Source organism: Centroberyx affinis, unplaced genomic scaffold (assembly GCF_046629955.1).
Source record: "Centroberyx affinis isolate AG114_WGS23_722 - 3 ecotype Tasmania unplaced genomic scaffold, CSIRO-AGI_Caff_v1 ptg002027l_1, whole genome shotgun sequence".
NCBI lineage: Eukaryota > Metazoa > Chordata > Actinopteri > Beryciformes > Berycidae > Centroberyx > Centroberyx affinis.
Window position 1 is genome coordinate 144,044 of NW_027280365.1, and position 16,641 is coordinate 160,684.

At 42.8% G+C, this 16,641-nt stretch overlaps 1 protein-coding gene across 1 annotated transcript in view; it reads left to right on the plus strand.

Moving 5' to 3' along the window:
* LOC139654040 (ATP-binding cassette sub-family C member 8-like) overlaps positions 1-16,641 on the plus strand; it is a gene marked incomplete at its 3' end in the record, with an annotated part of 53,153 nt that overhangs the window by 18,568 nt on the left and 17,944 nt on the right. Inside the window, exons 7-13 of the mRNA XM_071531059.1 lie at positions 1,232-1,420; positions 2,943-3,107; positions 3,205-3,360; positions 12,224-12,358; positions 13,447-13,609; positions 15,008-15,048; positions 15,693-15,838. Coding sequence (XP_071387160.1) covers positions 1,232-1,420; positions 2,943-3,107; positions 3,205-3,360; positions 12,224-12,358; positions 13,447-13,609; positions 15,008-15,048; positions 15,693-15,838 — 995 coding nt within the window. The remainder of the gene's footprint in view (positions 1-1,231; positions 1,421-2,942; positions 3,108-3,204; positions 3,361-12,223; positions 12,359-13,446; positions 13,610-15,007; positions 15,049-15,692; positions 15,839-16,641) is intronic.

The window sequence follows — 16,641 nt, forward strand, 5'->3', positions numbered from 1 at the left end:
GGTGAAAGCACTACACTTCATGGGAAGCTAGTTTCACTCTGTGTGCGAGAGTGAAAAGTCCTCGTTCCCCCTCCTTTGAACCCAAGGTAGAGAGTCGGATGGGTGTGTATTTGTGTGTGTGTGTGTGTGTGTGTGTGTGTGTGTGTGTGTGTGTGCTAACGATGCTGCGTAAGAAGGCTGAGGTTGAGTATATGCTCTCATGGAAAGAGGGGACACATGATAACAGTCACGTCTGTCCTCACAGCCCTGAGAGTGACTTCGTCATATTGACAGAGACAAACACACACACACACACAACACACACATACAGAGGATGTTCTGGGAGTGTTTACTGCACTGTGACAGACCAGATGTTTCCCCTGATCATCACTTACTGACTCACTGAACCAAGCTGTTGTGTTGTTTCGCATTTTAATATATTTTGCACATTATAAATGATAATCAGTGGCTCTTCCAGCTGATCTGGATTTATCTTGGAAATGTATTGAATTGTTACTGTGACTTTCAATTTTTAAGATGCTTTGTCATGTGAAATAGAATTGGAAAAGCCTTAATCTGTTCTCCTTTGCTGTTTAATCCCATTTTCCCCATTTTTCATGGTTAGAAGCATCATTCTTTTCCAGCATGAATAGTGACGGAGTTGTACATGATTGACTGAGCTCCACTGTGGAAAGTGACATTAAATACCAGATCCCATGATGCAGCAGCAGCAGCAGTGAGGTTTGCGAGCCTAGACTTGACCTCATTCTGTAGGATGTAGTGGTGGACTGGTTCCTGACTTAATAGTGTCGATGCAGCGTTTTTGTCCAAGCAAATACTTTCCTTTGCTCAGTTAGCAGGCTTTTACCGTGTGACCTAGATTCGCTGTTGCGCTGCCAGTCCAACTCCACAGAGAACTGTCTGCATTGTGTTTGGTGTTACGAATCAATGTGCTTCTACATATGTAACAAACCAATTTACCCCTATCCTCGACAACAGCCATCTTCATTACACTAATGGAACAATATAAATGTCTCCCTGATTGATGGTGTTTAATATCTGTGATTTAGAATGACTTAATTTAAAGTGCATTAACCCAAACTATTTGTTGCCATTCAGGTACTGTAGATAAGCAGCATTAAGCAAATCCCATTATCAGCATCCAAACTGGGTGCTGGGTATTCACTCTGACTTGACACACTGATGTGTTTCAGCCTCTGTCCCTCTGCGGTTTGTTTTCATCTACCTCCAGAGGCCGCAGGGCATGGCACCCCAGGGAGCAAAGTGGATCTGGCAGGCCTTGCGGAAAGCGTTTGGCAGACCTCTCATCCTCAGCATCACATTCCGCTTCCTGGCCGACCTGCTGGGCTTCGCCGGTCCTCTCTGCATCTCCGGCATTGTCCACCACATCAGCAAGGACAACCGAACCATCCAGGCACCGGTGAGAGTGCAACCGTATTGCCATACACACCATAGCATATCACAGCATACCATAGCATCCAGTGACTGAAATTAACCTTTTGGCTTAGTTTGAGTTTTCTCATGGCAACAGCTAAATAATGTGCTAGCTTTCTCCTCAGTGTAAATATAGCATTACTGACAGATTATTATGTTGTTTTAATCAATAAACACAAGCCATGAACGACTTGCCGCTTCTTACTAAATGCTTTTCTTCAGCTTCTATTTTTCTTCTGCCCTCTTCTCATGGTCACTGAAAACTTAAGCTAATTGCCTCCTTTCTCTTTTTAAACACCACTTTGGTTTCCTGCTATCTGTTTGCCCCAACAATATAGCGCCACATTCTAGCAAATTTTTTTTTGCAAACGTTAGTTATAATGTATCTATCTCACTTCACCGTCACTTCATTTGACCTGATAATTCAGCGTTTACAAGTCACATGATGGCGAGAGAGGACCAGTCATGTTGGTGCCTCATGATAGCACATACCAATAAACAAAATGCATAACTGAGACATCTCATGCCTCCCTCCTGCCTTTCAAAGGTCACCGCTAGATTTTGATGAGATATTTATAATGCCCTCTCTCCCCAGTACACCTGTCCTGATGGTGAACTAATTTAAGCCCTGTCAAATATTTATGAGTCTCACTGCTCGCGGTGCTGTCTCAGTTTCTTAGATTCCACACAGGGCAGACTGCCATATCAGACAGCAACTCAGTAAGTTGTACTTTTGTAAGAAAAACTCTTCAATTATTTGTTTGAAAGTCATGCAGTGGAACATCAAAAGTTAATTTGGAAATTATTTCTTTCTTAGGCACTCAAAGAGACATTGTGACAGTGTGTTAGTTTGGAGAGATGACTGAAAATAGGCCTGTTTGGGGGGAAAAAATAGATGTAAAAGTGATATCAGTGTAATAAAAAGAGGCAAGATAGAGAACACTTGATCCAATGAGTGTGAAGGAGGATAGTGTGAGTGTGTCTGTGTCTGAGAGAGAGAGAGAGAGAGAGAGAGGGCGTGCGGGGGTGAGAAAGGGAGAGAGAGAGAGAGAGAGACATTTTATGGATGAGTTGATGTGGAGTTGGGACAGATTTCTAATCAATAATTCATAGTCCCTAAGAATGGTCTATTACCTGCCATGGGATTAATTGTTCTTTCAAGGAGATAGCATATCCATCTCTCCATCTCCTACAACTGAACAACATACTTCTTTAGTTTCCAGCTCAGACTCCACAAATCAGCTGCATGATTATGACACTACGAGCACTTAACTTCATTTCAATACAGCTTAATCACCTCTGAAATTGAACTGATACATTTTAAAGGATACTGTTGCCCTTGCCATTTGAAGTGCTGAACAGGAACTGAATTCTATGAAATTCATTAATGTCACTGTCTCCAAGTCAGACCTGAGTTCGGCCAGCCTGTCTGACCTTGCCGAGGTTCCTGCCTGACTTAGAGAATAATGAGCTGGTCGATATAGCTCCCTCTCCCTCTGTGCTTACAGATGAGGTTGCTGGGGATCTATTTCATTTCCTCCAAGGAGTTCCTGGAGAATGCCTATGTGCTGGCAGTGCTGCTGTTCTTAGCCCTTCTCCTTCAGAGAACCTTCCTCCAGGCCTCCTACTATGTGGCCATTGAAACAGGCATCAACTTGCGTGGGGCCATACAGGTACGGAACCCAGATGCTTCCTTTTATTTAGTATTACTGCACAGTATATCGATCTATGTATTCAAATGGATCCTAATGTGGCTCTTCCTCTCTCCAGACAAAGATCTACAACAAGATCATGCGTCTGTGCACCTCCAACATGTCCATGGGCGAACTGACTGTTGCTCAGATCTGCAACCTGGTTGCCATAGATACCAACCAGCTCATGTGGTTCTTCTTCCTCTGTCCCAACCTGTGGGCTATGCCGGTACAGGTGAGAAACGCTCTGTTCATCTTTAATCTATTTACTTGTGAGGTCTTACATTGTGTTGCATTGAGTAGTATTGTTTTGTACTATGTTGTGTTGTGTTTTGTTGTATTGCATTGTTTTCATTGCATTGCGTATTGTGTTGCAGTTCATTGTTTTATTTTTAATAATAATAATAATAATAATAATACATTTTATTTGTAGAGCGCTTTTCAGGGTACTCAAAGACACTTTACATAAGTTAAAAACAACACAATAAAATCATATGACACACAAGATTAATCACACATTAAAAGCAGTTCTGAAAAGGTGAGTTTTGACTAGTGATTTGAACATGAGCAGATCGGTACAGTCTCGGATGTGTTTGGGGAGAGAGTTCCAGAGGGTGGGGGCAGATATGGAGAAGGCTCTGTTGCCCCAGGTCCAGTGCTTGGTCCTGAGAGGTGGAGACAGAAGGTTGGCATCAGAGGAGCGGAGGCTGCGGGAAGGAGTGTGGTGGTGGAGCAGGTCGATGAGGTAGGAGGGGGCCTGGTTGTGGAGGGCTTTGTGAGTGAGGAGAAGGACTTTGAAATGGTTCCGTTGTGGGACAGGGAGCCAGTGGAGGTTCTGGAGGACAGGGGTGATGTGGTCTCGGGAACGGGAGTGGGTGAGCAGGCGAGCAGCAGAATTCTGGATGTACTGGAGTTTATTTAGGACTTTGGATGTTGTGCCATAAAGAATGCTGTTGCAGTAGTCAATTCTGGATGTGATGAAAGCGTGGATCAGAGTTTCGGCAGCAGAGAAGGAGAGTGATGGGCGGAGACGAGCTATGTTTTTTAGGTGGAAGAAGGCAGTTCTGGTGATTTGTTTGACGTGGTGTTCAAAGGAGAGGTTGCTGTCGAAAAAGACTCCGAGGTTGCGGATGTGTGGGGAGGGAGACAGAGTGGAGTTATCGATGGTGAGGCAGAAGTTGTGGGTGGCTTTAGTGAGGGATTTGGGACCAATGATTAGCATGTCAGATTTATTGCAGTTGAGCTTGAGGAAGTTGGCTTGCATCCATGATTTAATTTCGGTGAGACAGTTGGTCAGAGTGGATTGAGTAGCAGTGGTGATGGATTTAGTGGAAATGTAGAGCTGGACGTCATCGGCATAGCAGTGGAAGTGGAGACCATGACGACGTATGATGTTACCAAGGGGGAGCAGATAGAGGATGAAGAGGAGAGGACCAAGTACCGAACCCTGGGGGACGCCTTGGGACAGAGGAGCGGTGGAGGAGGTGCAGTTGTTGATGTTGATGAACTGTTGTCTGTTTGTGAGATATGACCTTAGCCAGGAGAGGGCAGTACCAGTGATGTTGAGGGAGGATTCAAGGCGAGAGAGAAGAATGGTGTGGTTGATGGTGTCAAAAGCTGCAGTGAGGTCGAGGAGGATGAGAATGCTGAGGTGACCGGAGTCTGAGGAGAGGAGGAGGTCGTTGGTGACTTTTAGGAGGGCTGTTTCAGTGCTGTGCTGTGAGCGGAAACCTGATTGGAATGGTTCAAACAGGTCGTTGGGGTTGAGGTGGGCTTTGAGTTGGGAGGCGACAACACGTTCCAGAATTTTTGACAGAAAGGGGAGATTGGAAATGGGCCGGAAATTGCTCATGATGTCAGGGTTGATGTCAGGGTTGAGTCCAGGTCCAGGAGTCTCAAGTCAGAGAGAAAGGTGGAGTTTGGCTTGGGGGGGCGGTAGATCACGGCAGTGACCAAGGGAGTGGGACCAGAGAGTTTGAAGGGAAGGTGTTCGAAGCGGCAGGAATGGAAATGGTGGTTATTTTGATGTCCTTCCTGTAAACAGCGGCGACACCACCACCCCGCCCCTCAAGACGAGGTTTATCGGTGTATGTGTATCCTGTGGGTGTGGTCTGGTTTAGTGAGAAATAGTCCAGGGGTTTGTGCCAGGTTTCAGTGAGGCAGAGGAAGTCTAGGTTACTGTCGGTTATAAATTCGTTCAGAATAAGGCTCTTGTTGTTGAGTGAACGAGTGTTGAGCAAGGCCAGTTTCAGGTGACGTTGCTTTGGGATTTTTTTGCACTGCTTTCTATGCATTTCTATGCATTCAGTCATAAGGGTTAAAATCAGAGCGGCCTGGCAGGTGTTATTGCCCCTGCAGGGGTTAAAATAGATTTACTGCAAATCTAGGCATTATATTGCAAGCCTGTGACCTTCATGCTTTGTAATGCTGTCCGATAGTATAATTCATGTCACGTTAATCAGTGTTGTTTCTCATATACCTTTAAATCCTCACGAGAATTAAGAGAAGGTTGAAAACAACCATCCTGGTAATTCAGAGAAATAACATTTCCAGGTACAGCAACCCCTGGAGGTCAGTTAGTTGCTCATGGAAATCCAATATTCCAGGCAATCTGCCAGATGCAATGTTTTGTTCTTGAAGTTTATTTTAGCCTTTCTTTCTTTCTTTCTTTCTTTCTTTCTTTCTTGCTTTCTTTCTTTCTTGCTTGCTTTCTTGCTTTCTTGCTTTCTTGCTCTTTCTTGCTTGCTTTCTTCACCACAGCTCTATCCCAGGCACTGTGTCTGCCTCCCATCCTGCCTCTATAATGTCTGACATAGCAAATACACAAACCAAGTCAAACTTGCCCATAATAGAAACAGTCACTCACATCATCACATAGAAGTTAGTGTATACTCGCTGCAGCTTTGTATTGTTTGTTTAGTTACACTCCATGCCAATAAGGGCGCATGAAGATCAAAGAGGTAACTGTAACCAAGGGAAACCAGAAATAGATGTGACAAAAGCTCAGAACAACAGCAGCAGCAATGGCTGCGGTGAAAGAGCGCCAAAGGTGGCTGGGGGAATATGAGGATTTAGAAGCTGTGTGATCCGTTATAGAGGTGCAGATACTGAGCCTCCAAACCATTCAGTGAAAGAACTGAGCACAAGATGTTAGCAATGAGGTGTAAAAGAAGGCAATGAACCAGAAAAGATAATGGTGACGCTTTTCCATAAAGCATCACAACCAATCATGTCAAATTTTAGACCAGTTGCAGATGGTCGCACACTGTGGACTGGTAGCAAAGAATTAGACGCCTGTGCACACTGCGGACGCCAAAGCCAATGTGGCACGTTTTTTCTGTAGAAATGTCCTTTTGTTAGTACAAACTTGCCGTTCCCGCAGCAAGTATACTGTGGCCTTTAGCACTATACTGAAGTAAACTGCTTCCATTTCTGTTTGGCTGGTTTTCCTCTGCTTGTGTGTTATTTCTGTTGGTTTATTCTTGCGGCCACTGTTGGCACCTCATATTGCATTTGGAATAGAGGCTTCTCTTATCTCTCTGCGACAGGGACCGCTGCCCCAAGGCCTTGAGTTTCTCTCTTGCAATTCATGTTTTTTCTTTTTTTTTTCTTTTTTTAGGTCTGTCTGGTGAAATTTCATTTGCTTTATAGAATGCGTCATAAGACAAAACCCAAGTATGTGAATGAATCCCGGGACCCAAAACACAACTTTTGTAATATTTGTTCCACTACATTAAGCAATGATCACATAATGGGCAATACATTTACAGGACCTTTGCATACCCAGATTTTTCAATTAGCAGTATTGTTTACCTTAAATATATTTAGCCTCACTTCAGCTTACCTGCAGTACTACGTTCATGGGAATCCTTGCCTCATTGTATTTTCAGCTGTACAGATTCTAGAGAAAGGGTTCAAAGGCTTAAACACAGACAACAGCTTCTGCATTTTGATTTTGATTTTGATTCTGCTGCTAGTTTTGATATGGCTAACCTGCAGTAAGTGAAATGCCAAACATATATAACATTTACCAGTAATAGAGAGAAGTTATTTTTACAAACCATCTGCAAACATTTGTTATTTTGGTAACGCTTTGTTTTACAGCCTGTGTACAGCCAATTATGGTGTAACTAGTTTGTAATTATGGGGTACTAATAAAATAACAATGCTGTCGTTACAGGGTAACAAAACAAGAAGTCTGGGAATTAAGGGGGTCACAATTTTTTAATTATGAGAGATTTATAAGGTAGTTATGGTGTAACTGTTTAGTCCCCCCTAATTACAATAACGTAATTAGGGTGGACTAAACAAATGTTATCAGTGCTTAAAGGTTCATGCACTGGAAAAAGGCCATTGTAAAGTGCTACCCATTTTTCTATTAACTACATCGGTATGATGCACAGGTTGTTCTGGAAAAAATTAATTCTACACCTGAAAAGCTGAATTGAAGATGAATAACTTTGAGTGAGCTAACTTGTGGCTTAAAACAGTGAAAGTGCAATATAGGAATTAGCAATTAAATAGATGTTTTCCGCATAAAAAATATGGTATCTTAATACAAATTCCAAATATTCAGGTATGTGTTTTTAATCATATGTAGTTTATAAACTATCTACGAAGTGGGACACCTAAGTCATCAAGTTTACTGGGACCTGGGCTTCATCTGATGAATCATAAAGCAGCTGGACAGAATTCAGCAGAGTTCATAGAATTTAGAATGTCAGTGTCATAAAGGAGCGATTGACCTGAAGACAAACTCAGACTCACAGTTTCATCTCTGATCGGTGTTCACCTGCACATTGAGAAAGAAAACTCACGTTGCATTCATTCAACAATATCTGCCTTTTAGAAAGGAAAACATGGAGAGTGATTTCCATCTTGGTAAGCCACATGTATTTATAATTGTATTATTTAACAGAAAAAGTTTAGTACAGAGGATTTTGCTGAACAGACAAACAAGAGACAGACTAGGTCAGGATAGACTAGTTGTTTGTGTTGAAGGATTTGCATTTGTGTCCAGTTCTTCCTTTGTTTGATTTACATTGTAAATTCACAGTTAGATGTTGTTGAAACAAAACTATGATGAAAGGCATAAGATGAAGCTATGATGAAGCATGTTGTCCTTGAATTAAGCTACATCAGGTGGCCTTATGGTTATTTGATTATTAAGATGTTGCCGTTGCATTTCTTTCAGCATCCATGCAAATGGTCGCTCGACTCAATGCCCTTAATGACGATCGCCATGAAAACATCAACTGCATGTTTGCGAAAGTCCTGAACAAGGAGCAATACCTTTATGCTGAAGCCTCTAGTTTCTCTGGAGTGACTGCTGAGCTCGACTGTGACTTTTCACCTCAGTCTGCTGTTGGTCTCAGCTCCAAACCTGCTTGTGGATTTAAGAGCCTCAATGTATGGGAACCAATAGCCAGTGCAACTTCATCAGCATGCAAACTTCTCTTGGATATTGACAAAGGAGACCTTCCTCCCAGAGAGAAAGACTCTCCTCTCATGACCGAGGACACAGCGTTAGGTAATGCTGGAGCATCCATCCACCCAGCTCAGCATGTTGAGACTCAATCCAACCTGCTCCGCCTTGTTGAGACTCCATTCCATGAGGCTCAAATGACTGATGACTTCAAAATCATTGAGAGACTGTGGCAGCTTCAGCACTCCCCCTTTGGTTTTGACAATGACTACCACGTGGAGGCAGTTCGAAAGAGATACCTCTATGCTCCCCCATGTGACACATCTGGATTTGTGGCTGACTGCTGCTCACCCTGTGGATCCACTCTGGACTGCCTGGATGAGTGGGAGCCACTGGTCAAATCCCACTTTGACTTGGAGGAGGAGGGATTTGGTGAGGAGCTCCTCTACGCTTCATCACATCTCTCTAGATTTGGAGTTGACTGCTCCCCACAGCATGGGCCGACTCTGGACCAGCTTGACAAATGGGAACCTGTTGTCAGCAGCACTGATTCTCACCTAATGCAGTTTCTCTCAGTCCTCCTGGAGGAGGAGGAACTTGGTGAAAAGCACATGAATGCTTCCTCAACAGTGACTTCTACATTTATTGCTGCCTGCGCTGCACACCATGGCCCTACTCAAGATCATCTTGATGATTGGGAGCCAATCGTCAGAGCTGATTCTAAACTGATGCTGTCCCTCCAGGACTTGGAGAACGAGGACGAACAATGTCCTTTTATCATCAAGAGGGAAACGGTCAACTCCTGTGCACAGACTGAGGCCGCTGCTGAAAGCTCTCTGACCGTCCTGCATCAACCTGAATGTTGTGAGGGAGCAAAAGTCACTGTCCTCTCTGCTGGACCTGACAATAACCCCACCTCAGAGGAGGCTCTCCCTTTCTCTCTTGCTGAATACATCCTGATCCACCTGCTGAAGGAAGGAACAACCAACCGGCTTCAGGAGTCCCAGGCTCCAGCCATCCAGGTTGAGGTCAAAGCTCCACCAAGCCTTGTGGTTGAAACTGTAAAGGACACCAAGGATCTGTCTAGTCTGACCCTGGAAAACACACTTTCACACGTCCAACTGGTCAAACCTGCAGGACCTCAGAGTTTCAGTGCCAAAGATAGCCTGTCTACAAAACCAAAGAAGAAGAAGTGTGGCCTCTTTTCTTGGCTATCCCGCATATTCCGGTGGAAGAACAAGAAATCTGCTGCCAACATGGCTGCAACAGCAGAGACGCCGCTCCAACAGACCTGCCAGACAGAAGCAGATGAGCCAAAGCCCTGCTTGACTGCCCTCTCACGTGCAGTCCACTTCTGAACTCCTGTCATCTTCCTATACACTTTGAACAACTCAATAATTTTATTTCAATACATTTATTTGCACACTACTGTTACAGTGTCTTTGCTCATTTCTTCAAAACACACCTTTATTCCTGCAGTTATGGGTAACCTGCTGCCTAAAGCAGTGAAAGTGTAATGGAATTAGTAAATATATGTTGGCCATTAACATTTTCTATACCTCTATTACTAACAATATAATCAATATTTATTCTACATGTGGCTGTTTTTTCACAGAGAGTTCATTTTACTTTTAATGTCCCACTTGTTTTCTGTAAAAAACCCCAAAACAAAACAACCAAAAACACATGAAATGATTGTTATTATGGTAACTCTTTATTTTACAGCCCACTAAGTACAGTGTAACTGGTTTGTAATTATGTACTTGTAAAATAACAATGCTGTAGTTACAGGGTAATAAAACAAGCGTTAGCTTTATTTTTTATAACAAGCTTCCCAAACTTCTTTTAGACAGAACCTATCCTTTCGGTTCAGAAAGCAGGATGGACACAGCAGGTTGGGAGCTGACTGTTAAATCCTCTGGTAGCAGTATCAGCCTCTCTGGCGCCTTTATTCCTGTGGATCTGAGCAGCATTAGTATTCTTTCGCTGTACAGACCTGTCTGCCCCAAACTGTGCCTGAAGTCACTACTGGGCCCTTTCACTGCCTCCTGCCCTGAAGGGATGTTTCAGGAGTGCACCTCCAATGTTTGCAAATATGTCAGTGGTTTTCTATAGCTCTTTACCTTTGTGGCAGATTCTGTTTATTTCTGAAGCAGTGGGAGAAGCCAGTGCTTTTATTATTAAAGGATTACATGACTTAAGCCTTTGACTTTAATGAGTTTAGCCCATTGGTCACCTTACCCATTATCTGACGAGAGGATTGGTGCCAAAATCATCTCTGTGTCTCTGGTAGATAGCCTAGCTCTACCCGGTGCGCATGTTAATGGTTTAGCATTGGAGAGAGCCATCTACCAAAGAAACAGATGATTTTGGTTCCAATCCCCTTGTCACTTACTGTGTTACTTACTGTAATACGGTAAGGTGACTAATGGGCCAATTCCAAAGAAGTCAGAGTTGTCCTTTAAATGCTGACGGAAATGCTGCAGTTTGGAAGCTGCTCTGATGAATTACAGGGTGCTGGTGGTATGTAGGGTGAGGTTTTGACACAGTACACTGTTATGTCAGGTGTGATTCACTGTTATGTCAAGCTGAAAGAGATTGTGTGGGGGCTTGGATGTTTAATTCTAAAAATACAGTCACAGTTACGTAAAGACAACTCTTTGATGTATTTGTAAACCAGCTCCCTACACAGTCCCCAAGGTAAAATGCATCATTACAAAGAAAAGTCAAACACATCATATCTCGTTGCTGTTATGTCTACCCCCCCATGTCCTCTTCTACTCATCCCCCACCTCTTCTCCGCTGGTGCACAAATGCCCTGTGATAGATGAAGGAGAGAGCGTGTAAGTGTGAAATGTCACATCCATCTCCATCTGTTTGTGTGTGTGTCCTGGGGATGTCTGAATCAGGCATAGGTGCTGTGATGTCAGAGCAGGCGGGCAGCAGGACAGGAACCAAGGCCAGGTGGAAACACTCATTAATCTCTATAGCGGACTCAGGGTACAGGGACAGTTACATGGAGGTTATTAAACAACCTGGCTGGCAGCACTCTGGGCATCTGAGGATAAATAGATGTAGACAGGCTGAAAGGATATTGCTACGCTTCATTTTATCAAATTCATCACGCAACAATTTATTGATCAGTGATTGACTAAGGAGTTGCCTGTGAAGTTCAGCAGATTCTAGATAGATGCTGCTTTGCACATTTCTTTCCATGTTAGCGTATGAGTGTGAGTGTATATGAATGTGAATACTATATATTTCCAATCAAATAATAGTGTCTCCAATCAAAACCAAATGATCTACAAGAGAGCATTTAGTGGCAATGTAAAGCTGCATGTCACTTTTATGACAAGTCCTCTAAGTTCCCTGCATCCGTTCGAATGTCTTTGTTGCGCACGAGGTCGTTACTTTCTACAAAGCGGTGCGCTGTGGCCATACAGGCTTTGTTTTCCTCACAAGATCAGTGGAGAGCAGTGTCCTTGGTAACTGACTCTTGCTGCAAGGTTAATATCTGATCTCTCTCTCTCTCTCTCTCTCTCCCTCTCTCTCCCTCTCTCTCTCCCTCTCCCTCTCTCTCTCTCTCTCTCTCTCTCTCTCTCTCTCTCTCTCTCTCTCTCTCTCTCTCTCTCTCTCTCTCTCTCTCTCTCTCTCTCTCTCTCCCTGCTCTCAGATCATTGTGGGAGTGATCCTGCTCTACTACCTCTTGGGAATCAGTGCCTTGATTGGGGCTACCGTCATCGCTGTGTTAGCTCCTGTCCAGTACTTTGTGGCCACTAAGCTGTCCCAAGCACAAAAGAGCACTCTGGTGAGTATCCATTGGCTCCTTAGCAGATATGTATGGAAACCTGTTTCCGCCACCTGTAAAAAAAAGTGAGATCATCATGTGAGATTTTTTTCTCAATATTATTACTTAGTTTCTCATATTTATGAGAAACTTATGAGATTATTGATGACTGTATGACTATGAGTATCTCAGAAATATGAGATACTAACTCATAATATTGAGAAAAAAATCTAATTTGATGATGAAAAAAAAAGTTATGTGCTGGATTGTTTTTTTAACAGGTGGCGGAAATGGGCTTCCATTGGACCCAAGTGAAGTTTAGAAATTCTCAATTTGATTAGTACCCAGAAACTGGCTTGTAAAGGCCATGTTGTACCAGAATGCCTGTTCCCACCAATCTTTTTCACATGGTAAAATGAAACGCAAACAGTTCCCTCAGTGTGTGTGGGCCCTGACCTCTCTGTACCAAGGAGACCAGGCAGAACTTCTTGGCAAACAAACTTGGTCAATATTGATTTGTCCACATCACACCCACTAGTGGTAATGAAGTGGATGTAATGATAGTGTTGAATCATGATGGCACATGCTCTCTATCTCATATGCACACACAGTCGCACACACAAACACTCAGCCAGACACCTGAAATAATGTTCATTATCTCCTTGGTGAATAATAGCTTTGATCCAGGTAGGGGACAGAACAATTTGTCTTTATTCACACACGATATGTTAATCTTACAGAGTGCCTTTGTGTTCTTCTCTTTCCAATTGCCCTCAAGCTACCATTCAATAAAGCTACTCTAATGTACTGTACTGATACTGTTATACTGCCCATGATACTGTGGAGCAGGACTTGATGCTCCACAAACACTTTGGTTTGATAGTTTAGATATTTGTAGTGGCAATTGCACACAGATAATAGAATCATAATAGTGCTTATGTTGCCCTCTGGTACCCCTCTTATAATATATCTCTGCATGTGTGTGTGTGTTAGTGTGTGTGTGTCTGTGTACAGTATGTGTGGAGGCAGTCACCAAGCCATGGAAGTCTACTTTCCTTGATGCTTCAATTGATAATTAGTGTAATCAAAGCCCGTCTGTCCCCCTTCAGGAATACTCCAGCGAGCGTCTAAAGAAGACCAATGAGTTACTGCGGGGCATCAAGCTGCTGAAGCTCTATGCGTGGGAACACATCTTCTGTGACAGTGTGGATGAGACCAGGGGCAAGGAGCTCACCAGCCTGCAGGCCTTCGCCCTCTACACATCCATATCCAGTATGCCACTTTGTCTCCTCTGCCCACAGTGTCTGGAGATATTTAGGCTTACATTTGCCATGATTCTATCCAGCTGTCGAAGCAAATTTTATGTGAACTTTCAAAATGTTGCAACAAAGTAAAATTAGCTTATTAGGTGTGTTTCCATTAGTGGATTTGAAGAGAATAAAAATGCTTCCTGAATGTAGAATGTAGGTACGTCAGAAAACACATTCACGAGAAAAATAGTCTTTACGCTACATCATTGTTTACTTGACAAATGCAATGCTTATTTGTTTTCTACAGATAGGCCACCTTATCTTCTTCAACACCCACAGAAAAACAGTCGCCACACTCTGCTCCACTCCAGTCCTGTGACGAACCAATATGTTAAAGTGATAGACTGTCTAGGACTAAAAGCAATATTCACAGACTCTACAATATACAGTATACTGAATGCATCATAATTTACTACCTGGCTAAGCCCATTACATTAACTACTCACATACATGCTGTGTTGACAATGTCAACACAATAAATCCAATCCATACTGAAGCACAAATGTTGCCCTCCCCACTGGTGGATAGCATTTTCTATGTGAATACTCATTCAAAACTGGAATTTTAATCGATTAAGAATATCTTTTCCCACTAAAACATTTGTCAAGGTCAGTATACTGAAAAGGCCTTTTGATGAGGAAGTACAAACGGTGTTGTTCATGTGGTCAGGGTCTATAAATTGCATTCTGGGTCATGCCAGTAATTTTGGATAAAAAGGCTTTGAGACGTAGATCAAAGAGGCAGCTGTGTGGATCTATTTGTAGTCCAGAGAGAGGCAGCCAAAGTTATGTAACAATGACTCAGTGCTGAGGCTTCTTCACTGCACAGACTCTACTTGAATCTGGCTGTTATCAGGTGAAAACCTTGTATCTGCAAAGTGTCAACTTTTCAGGAACTAACAAAAACAGCCTTGATTTTACCTTGACAACCATGCATTTTTGAGTTTATCTAAAGGCTTTTGCAAAGGTTTCATAACACCAAGGTGTCGTAGAATTTTCTCATCCCATAGAGAACCAAGTAATCCTTCAGTTGAAGTTAAAATTTTAAAATCACCAAAATTAGAGTTACAAGGTTTTGACCTGACAGCGATGATATGCTTGTTTCATGATCTGCTGTGTTCCTGTGAACAAAACCTTACATTACTTGATGTGAATAAGCTTGTTTGTGAGAATGTAGTAATGGATCTCATCAAGGAGGTCTTCACAAAAAAACCCAGTGCCAGGAAAAAATAAACTGTTATTTTGTACATTATATTGTTTATGTTCACTGTTTAACCTCCTGGAAAAACCATCAGTATCATACAGCTCCTGAGCCCTCCTGTGTCTCACACCCTGCTGTGTGTTTCTTTTCTGCTTTTCAGTATTCATGAATGCAGCTATTCCCATCGCAGCTGTTTTGACGGTGAGTCAATTCCAGTCCCGCCATTAAATCTGTGCAATAAATGTGTGCGATTCAGGAGATGCCAATTATCCACCCTCACATTTAAAGTAGGGATCTGCCTATCTTTCTGTCTAGATATACTGTAGATGGAGTTAATCAGTTAGGTGGATGTGCATCCTATCCCCTTTTCCCCAGTGAAAAGGACAGATCAGACCTAAACAGTGGCAGCCATGCAGTCTGGTGGCAAACCAAAGAGCCAGCCTGACTGTAAGATGTCCAGTGACATTTCACAGGACGCAGTGGACACTTTTCCTGACAGCACCATGCCTGTATTTATAGAGGTCCTTTGCTGTTGCAGAGCTGAGTGGTGACAAATTTGAAATGTCAGACAGACACCAAAGTGCAGGACAAACGAAGGTCTTCAGACGAATGGTTCGTCTTTTTACTGATTGCCCCTTGAAAGGCCTACTTCAAGTTCAACAGCAAATTGATGTTGACAGTCAGAGGAGTTCTGTTTCTCCACAAGGTGCTGTTACCTTGGACAGGATGTCTGACTTTGAGACATGAGTGACTGTCAGCCAATCAAAAGTTAGGAGTTCATAACTTCAGGTTCATATAACTAAATCCATGCTCTTATGACTAACCTGTGTCATTCTCTCCTGTAGACTTTCGTGGTTCATGTCCACATCTCCGAGGATGCTGACCTGTCCCCCGCTGTGGCCTTTGCCTCTCTCTCCCTCTTTCACATCCTGGTCACGCCCCTCTTCCTGCTCTCCAGCGTGGTGCGCTCCACTGTCAAGGCTCTTGTTAGGTGAGAAACTAGTTTTCCCACAGTGCATTGTAAAGTTTTGATTTATTCAAATGCAAGTATCTTAATTCATTATCCTCACGAGGATACAATACGACACAATTCCACTTATCTATGGATAAACTGGGAAACACTTTACTTCATGAGCAGTTAGATGGAATACATTATGGTTAGATGGAATATTTTATGGCTAGATGGAATACATTATGGTTAACCTGTATTGAGTTTAGTTAGAGAAGATTTTAAAATTGTCATGAGGAGAGAATTATGGGGAGTGGAGCTGAAACAGCAGAGGCAAATGAGCAGAATACTGAAGAACAGCGTGATTAAACTGGGTGGAGCACTTGGCCTTCAGGCAATATTGGTGGATCAGTGGCATCATTGGATCAGTCTTGATTTAGGTGATAAGTGCCTCACTTCTCTGTTGTTTTAGTACACTGGTCTCTAATCATAAAATGTCTCTCAGTTTATCTCCGTAATATAATTATTTCTTTGTTAACAATTATTTTGGCAGGCAAGACATCTGTTGTAATTAAGTTGCTACAGAGCCTCTCTCTCGCTCCTACTAATCCAGCACAAGTCATTAACTCTCCATCCTGTCATTCTCATGGCTGATTACACCATTACTACTTGCGTGCTCACTTGCTAATATATCGAATGATATATTTTCAACTATTTTCATAGCATCTACGCAGGGCAATTATAATGCAAATTATCGGCACATAAGCTATTCTATGTTTATCGAACTCACTGCCTGAAACTGTTAGTTACAACGTCAATTTAGGCAAGATGCATAATTACCATGC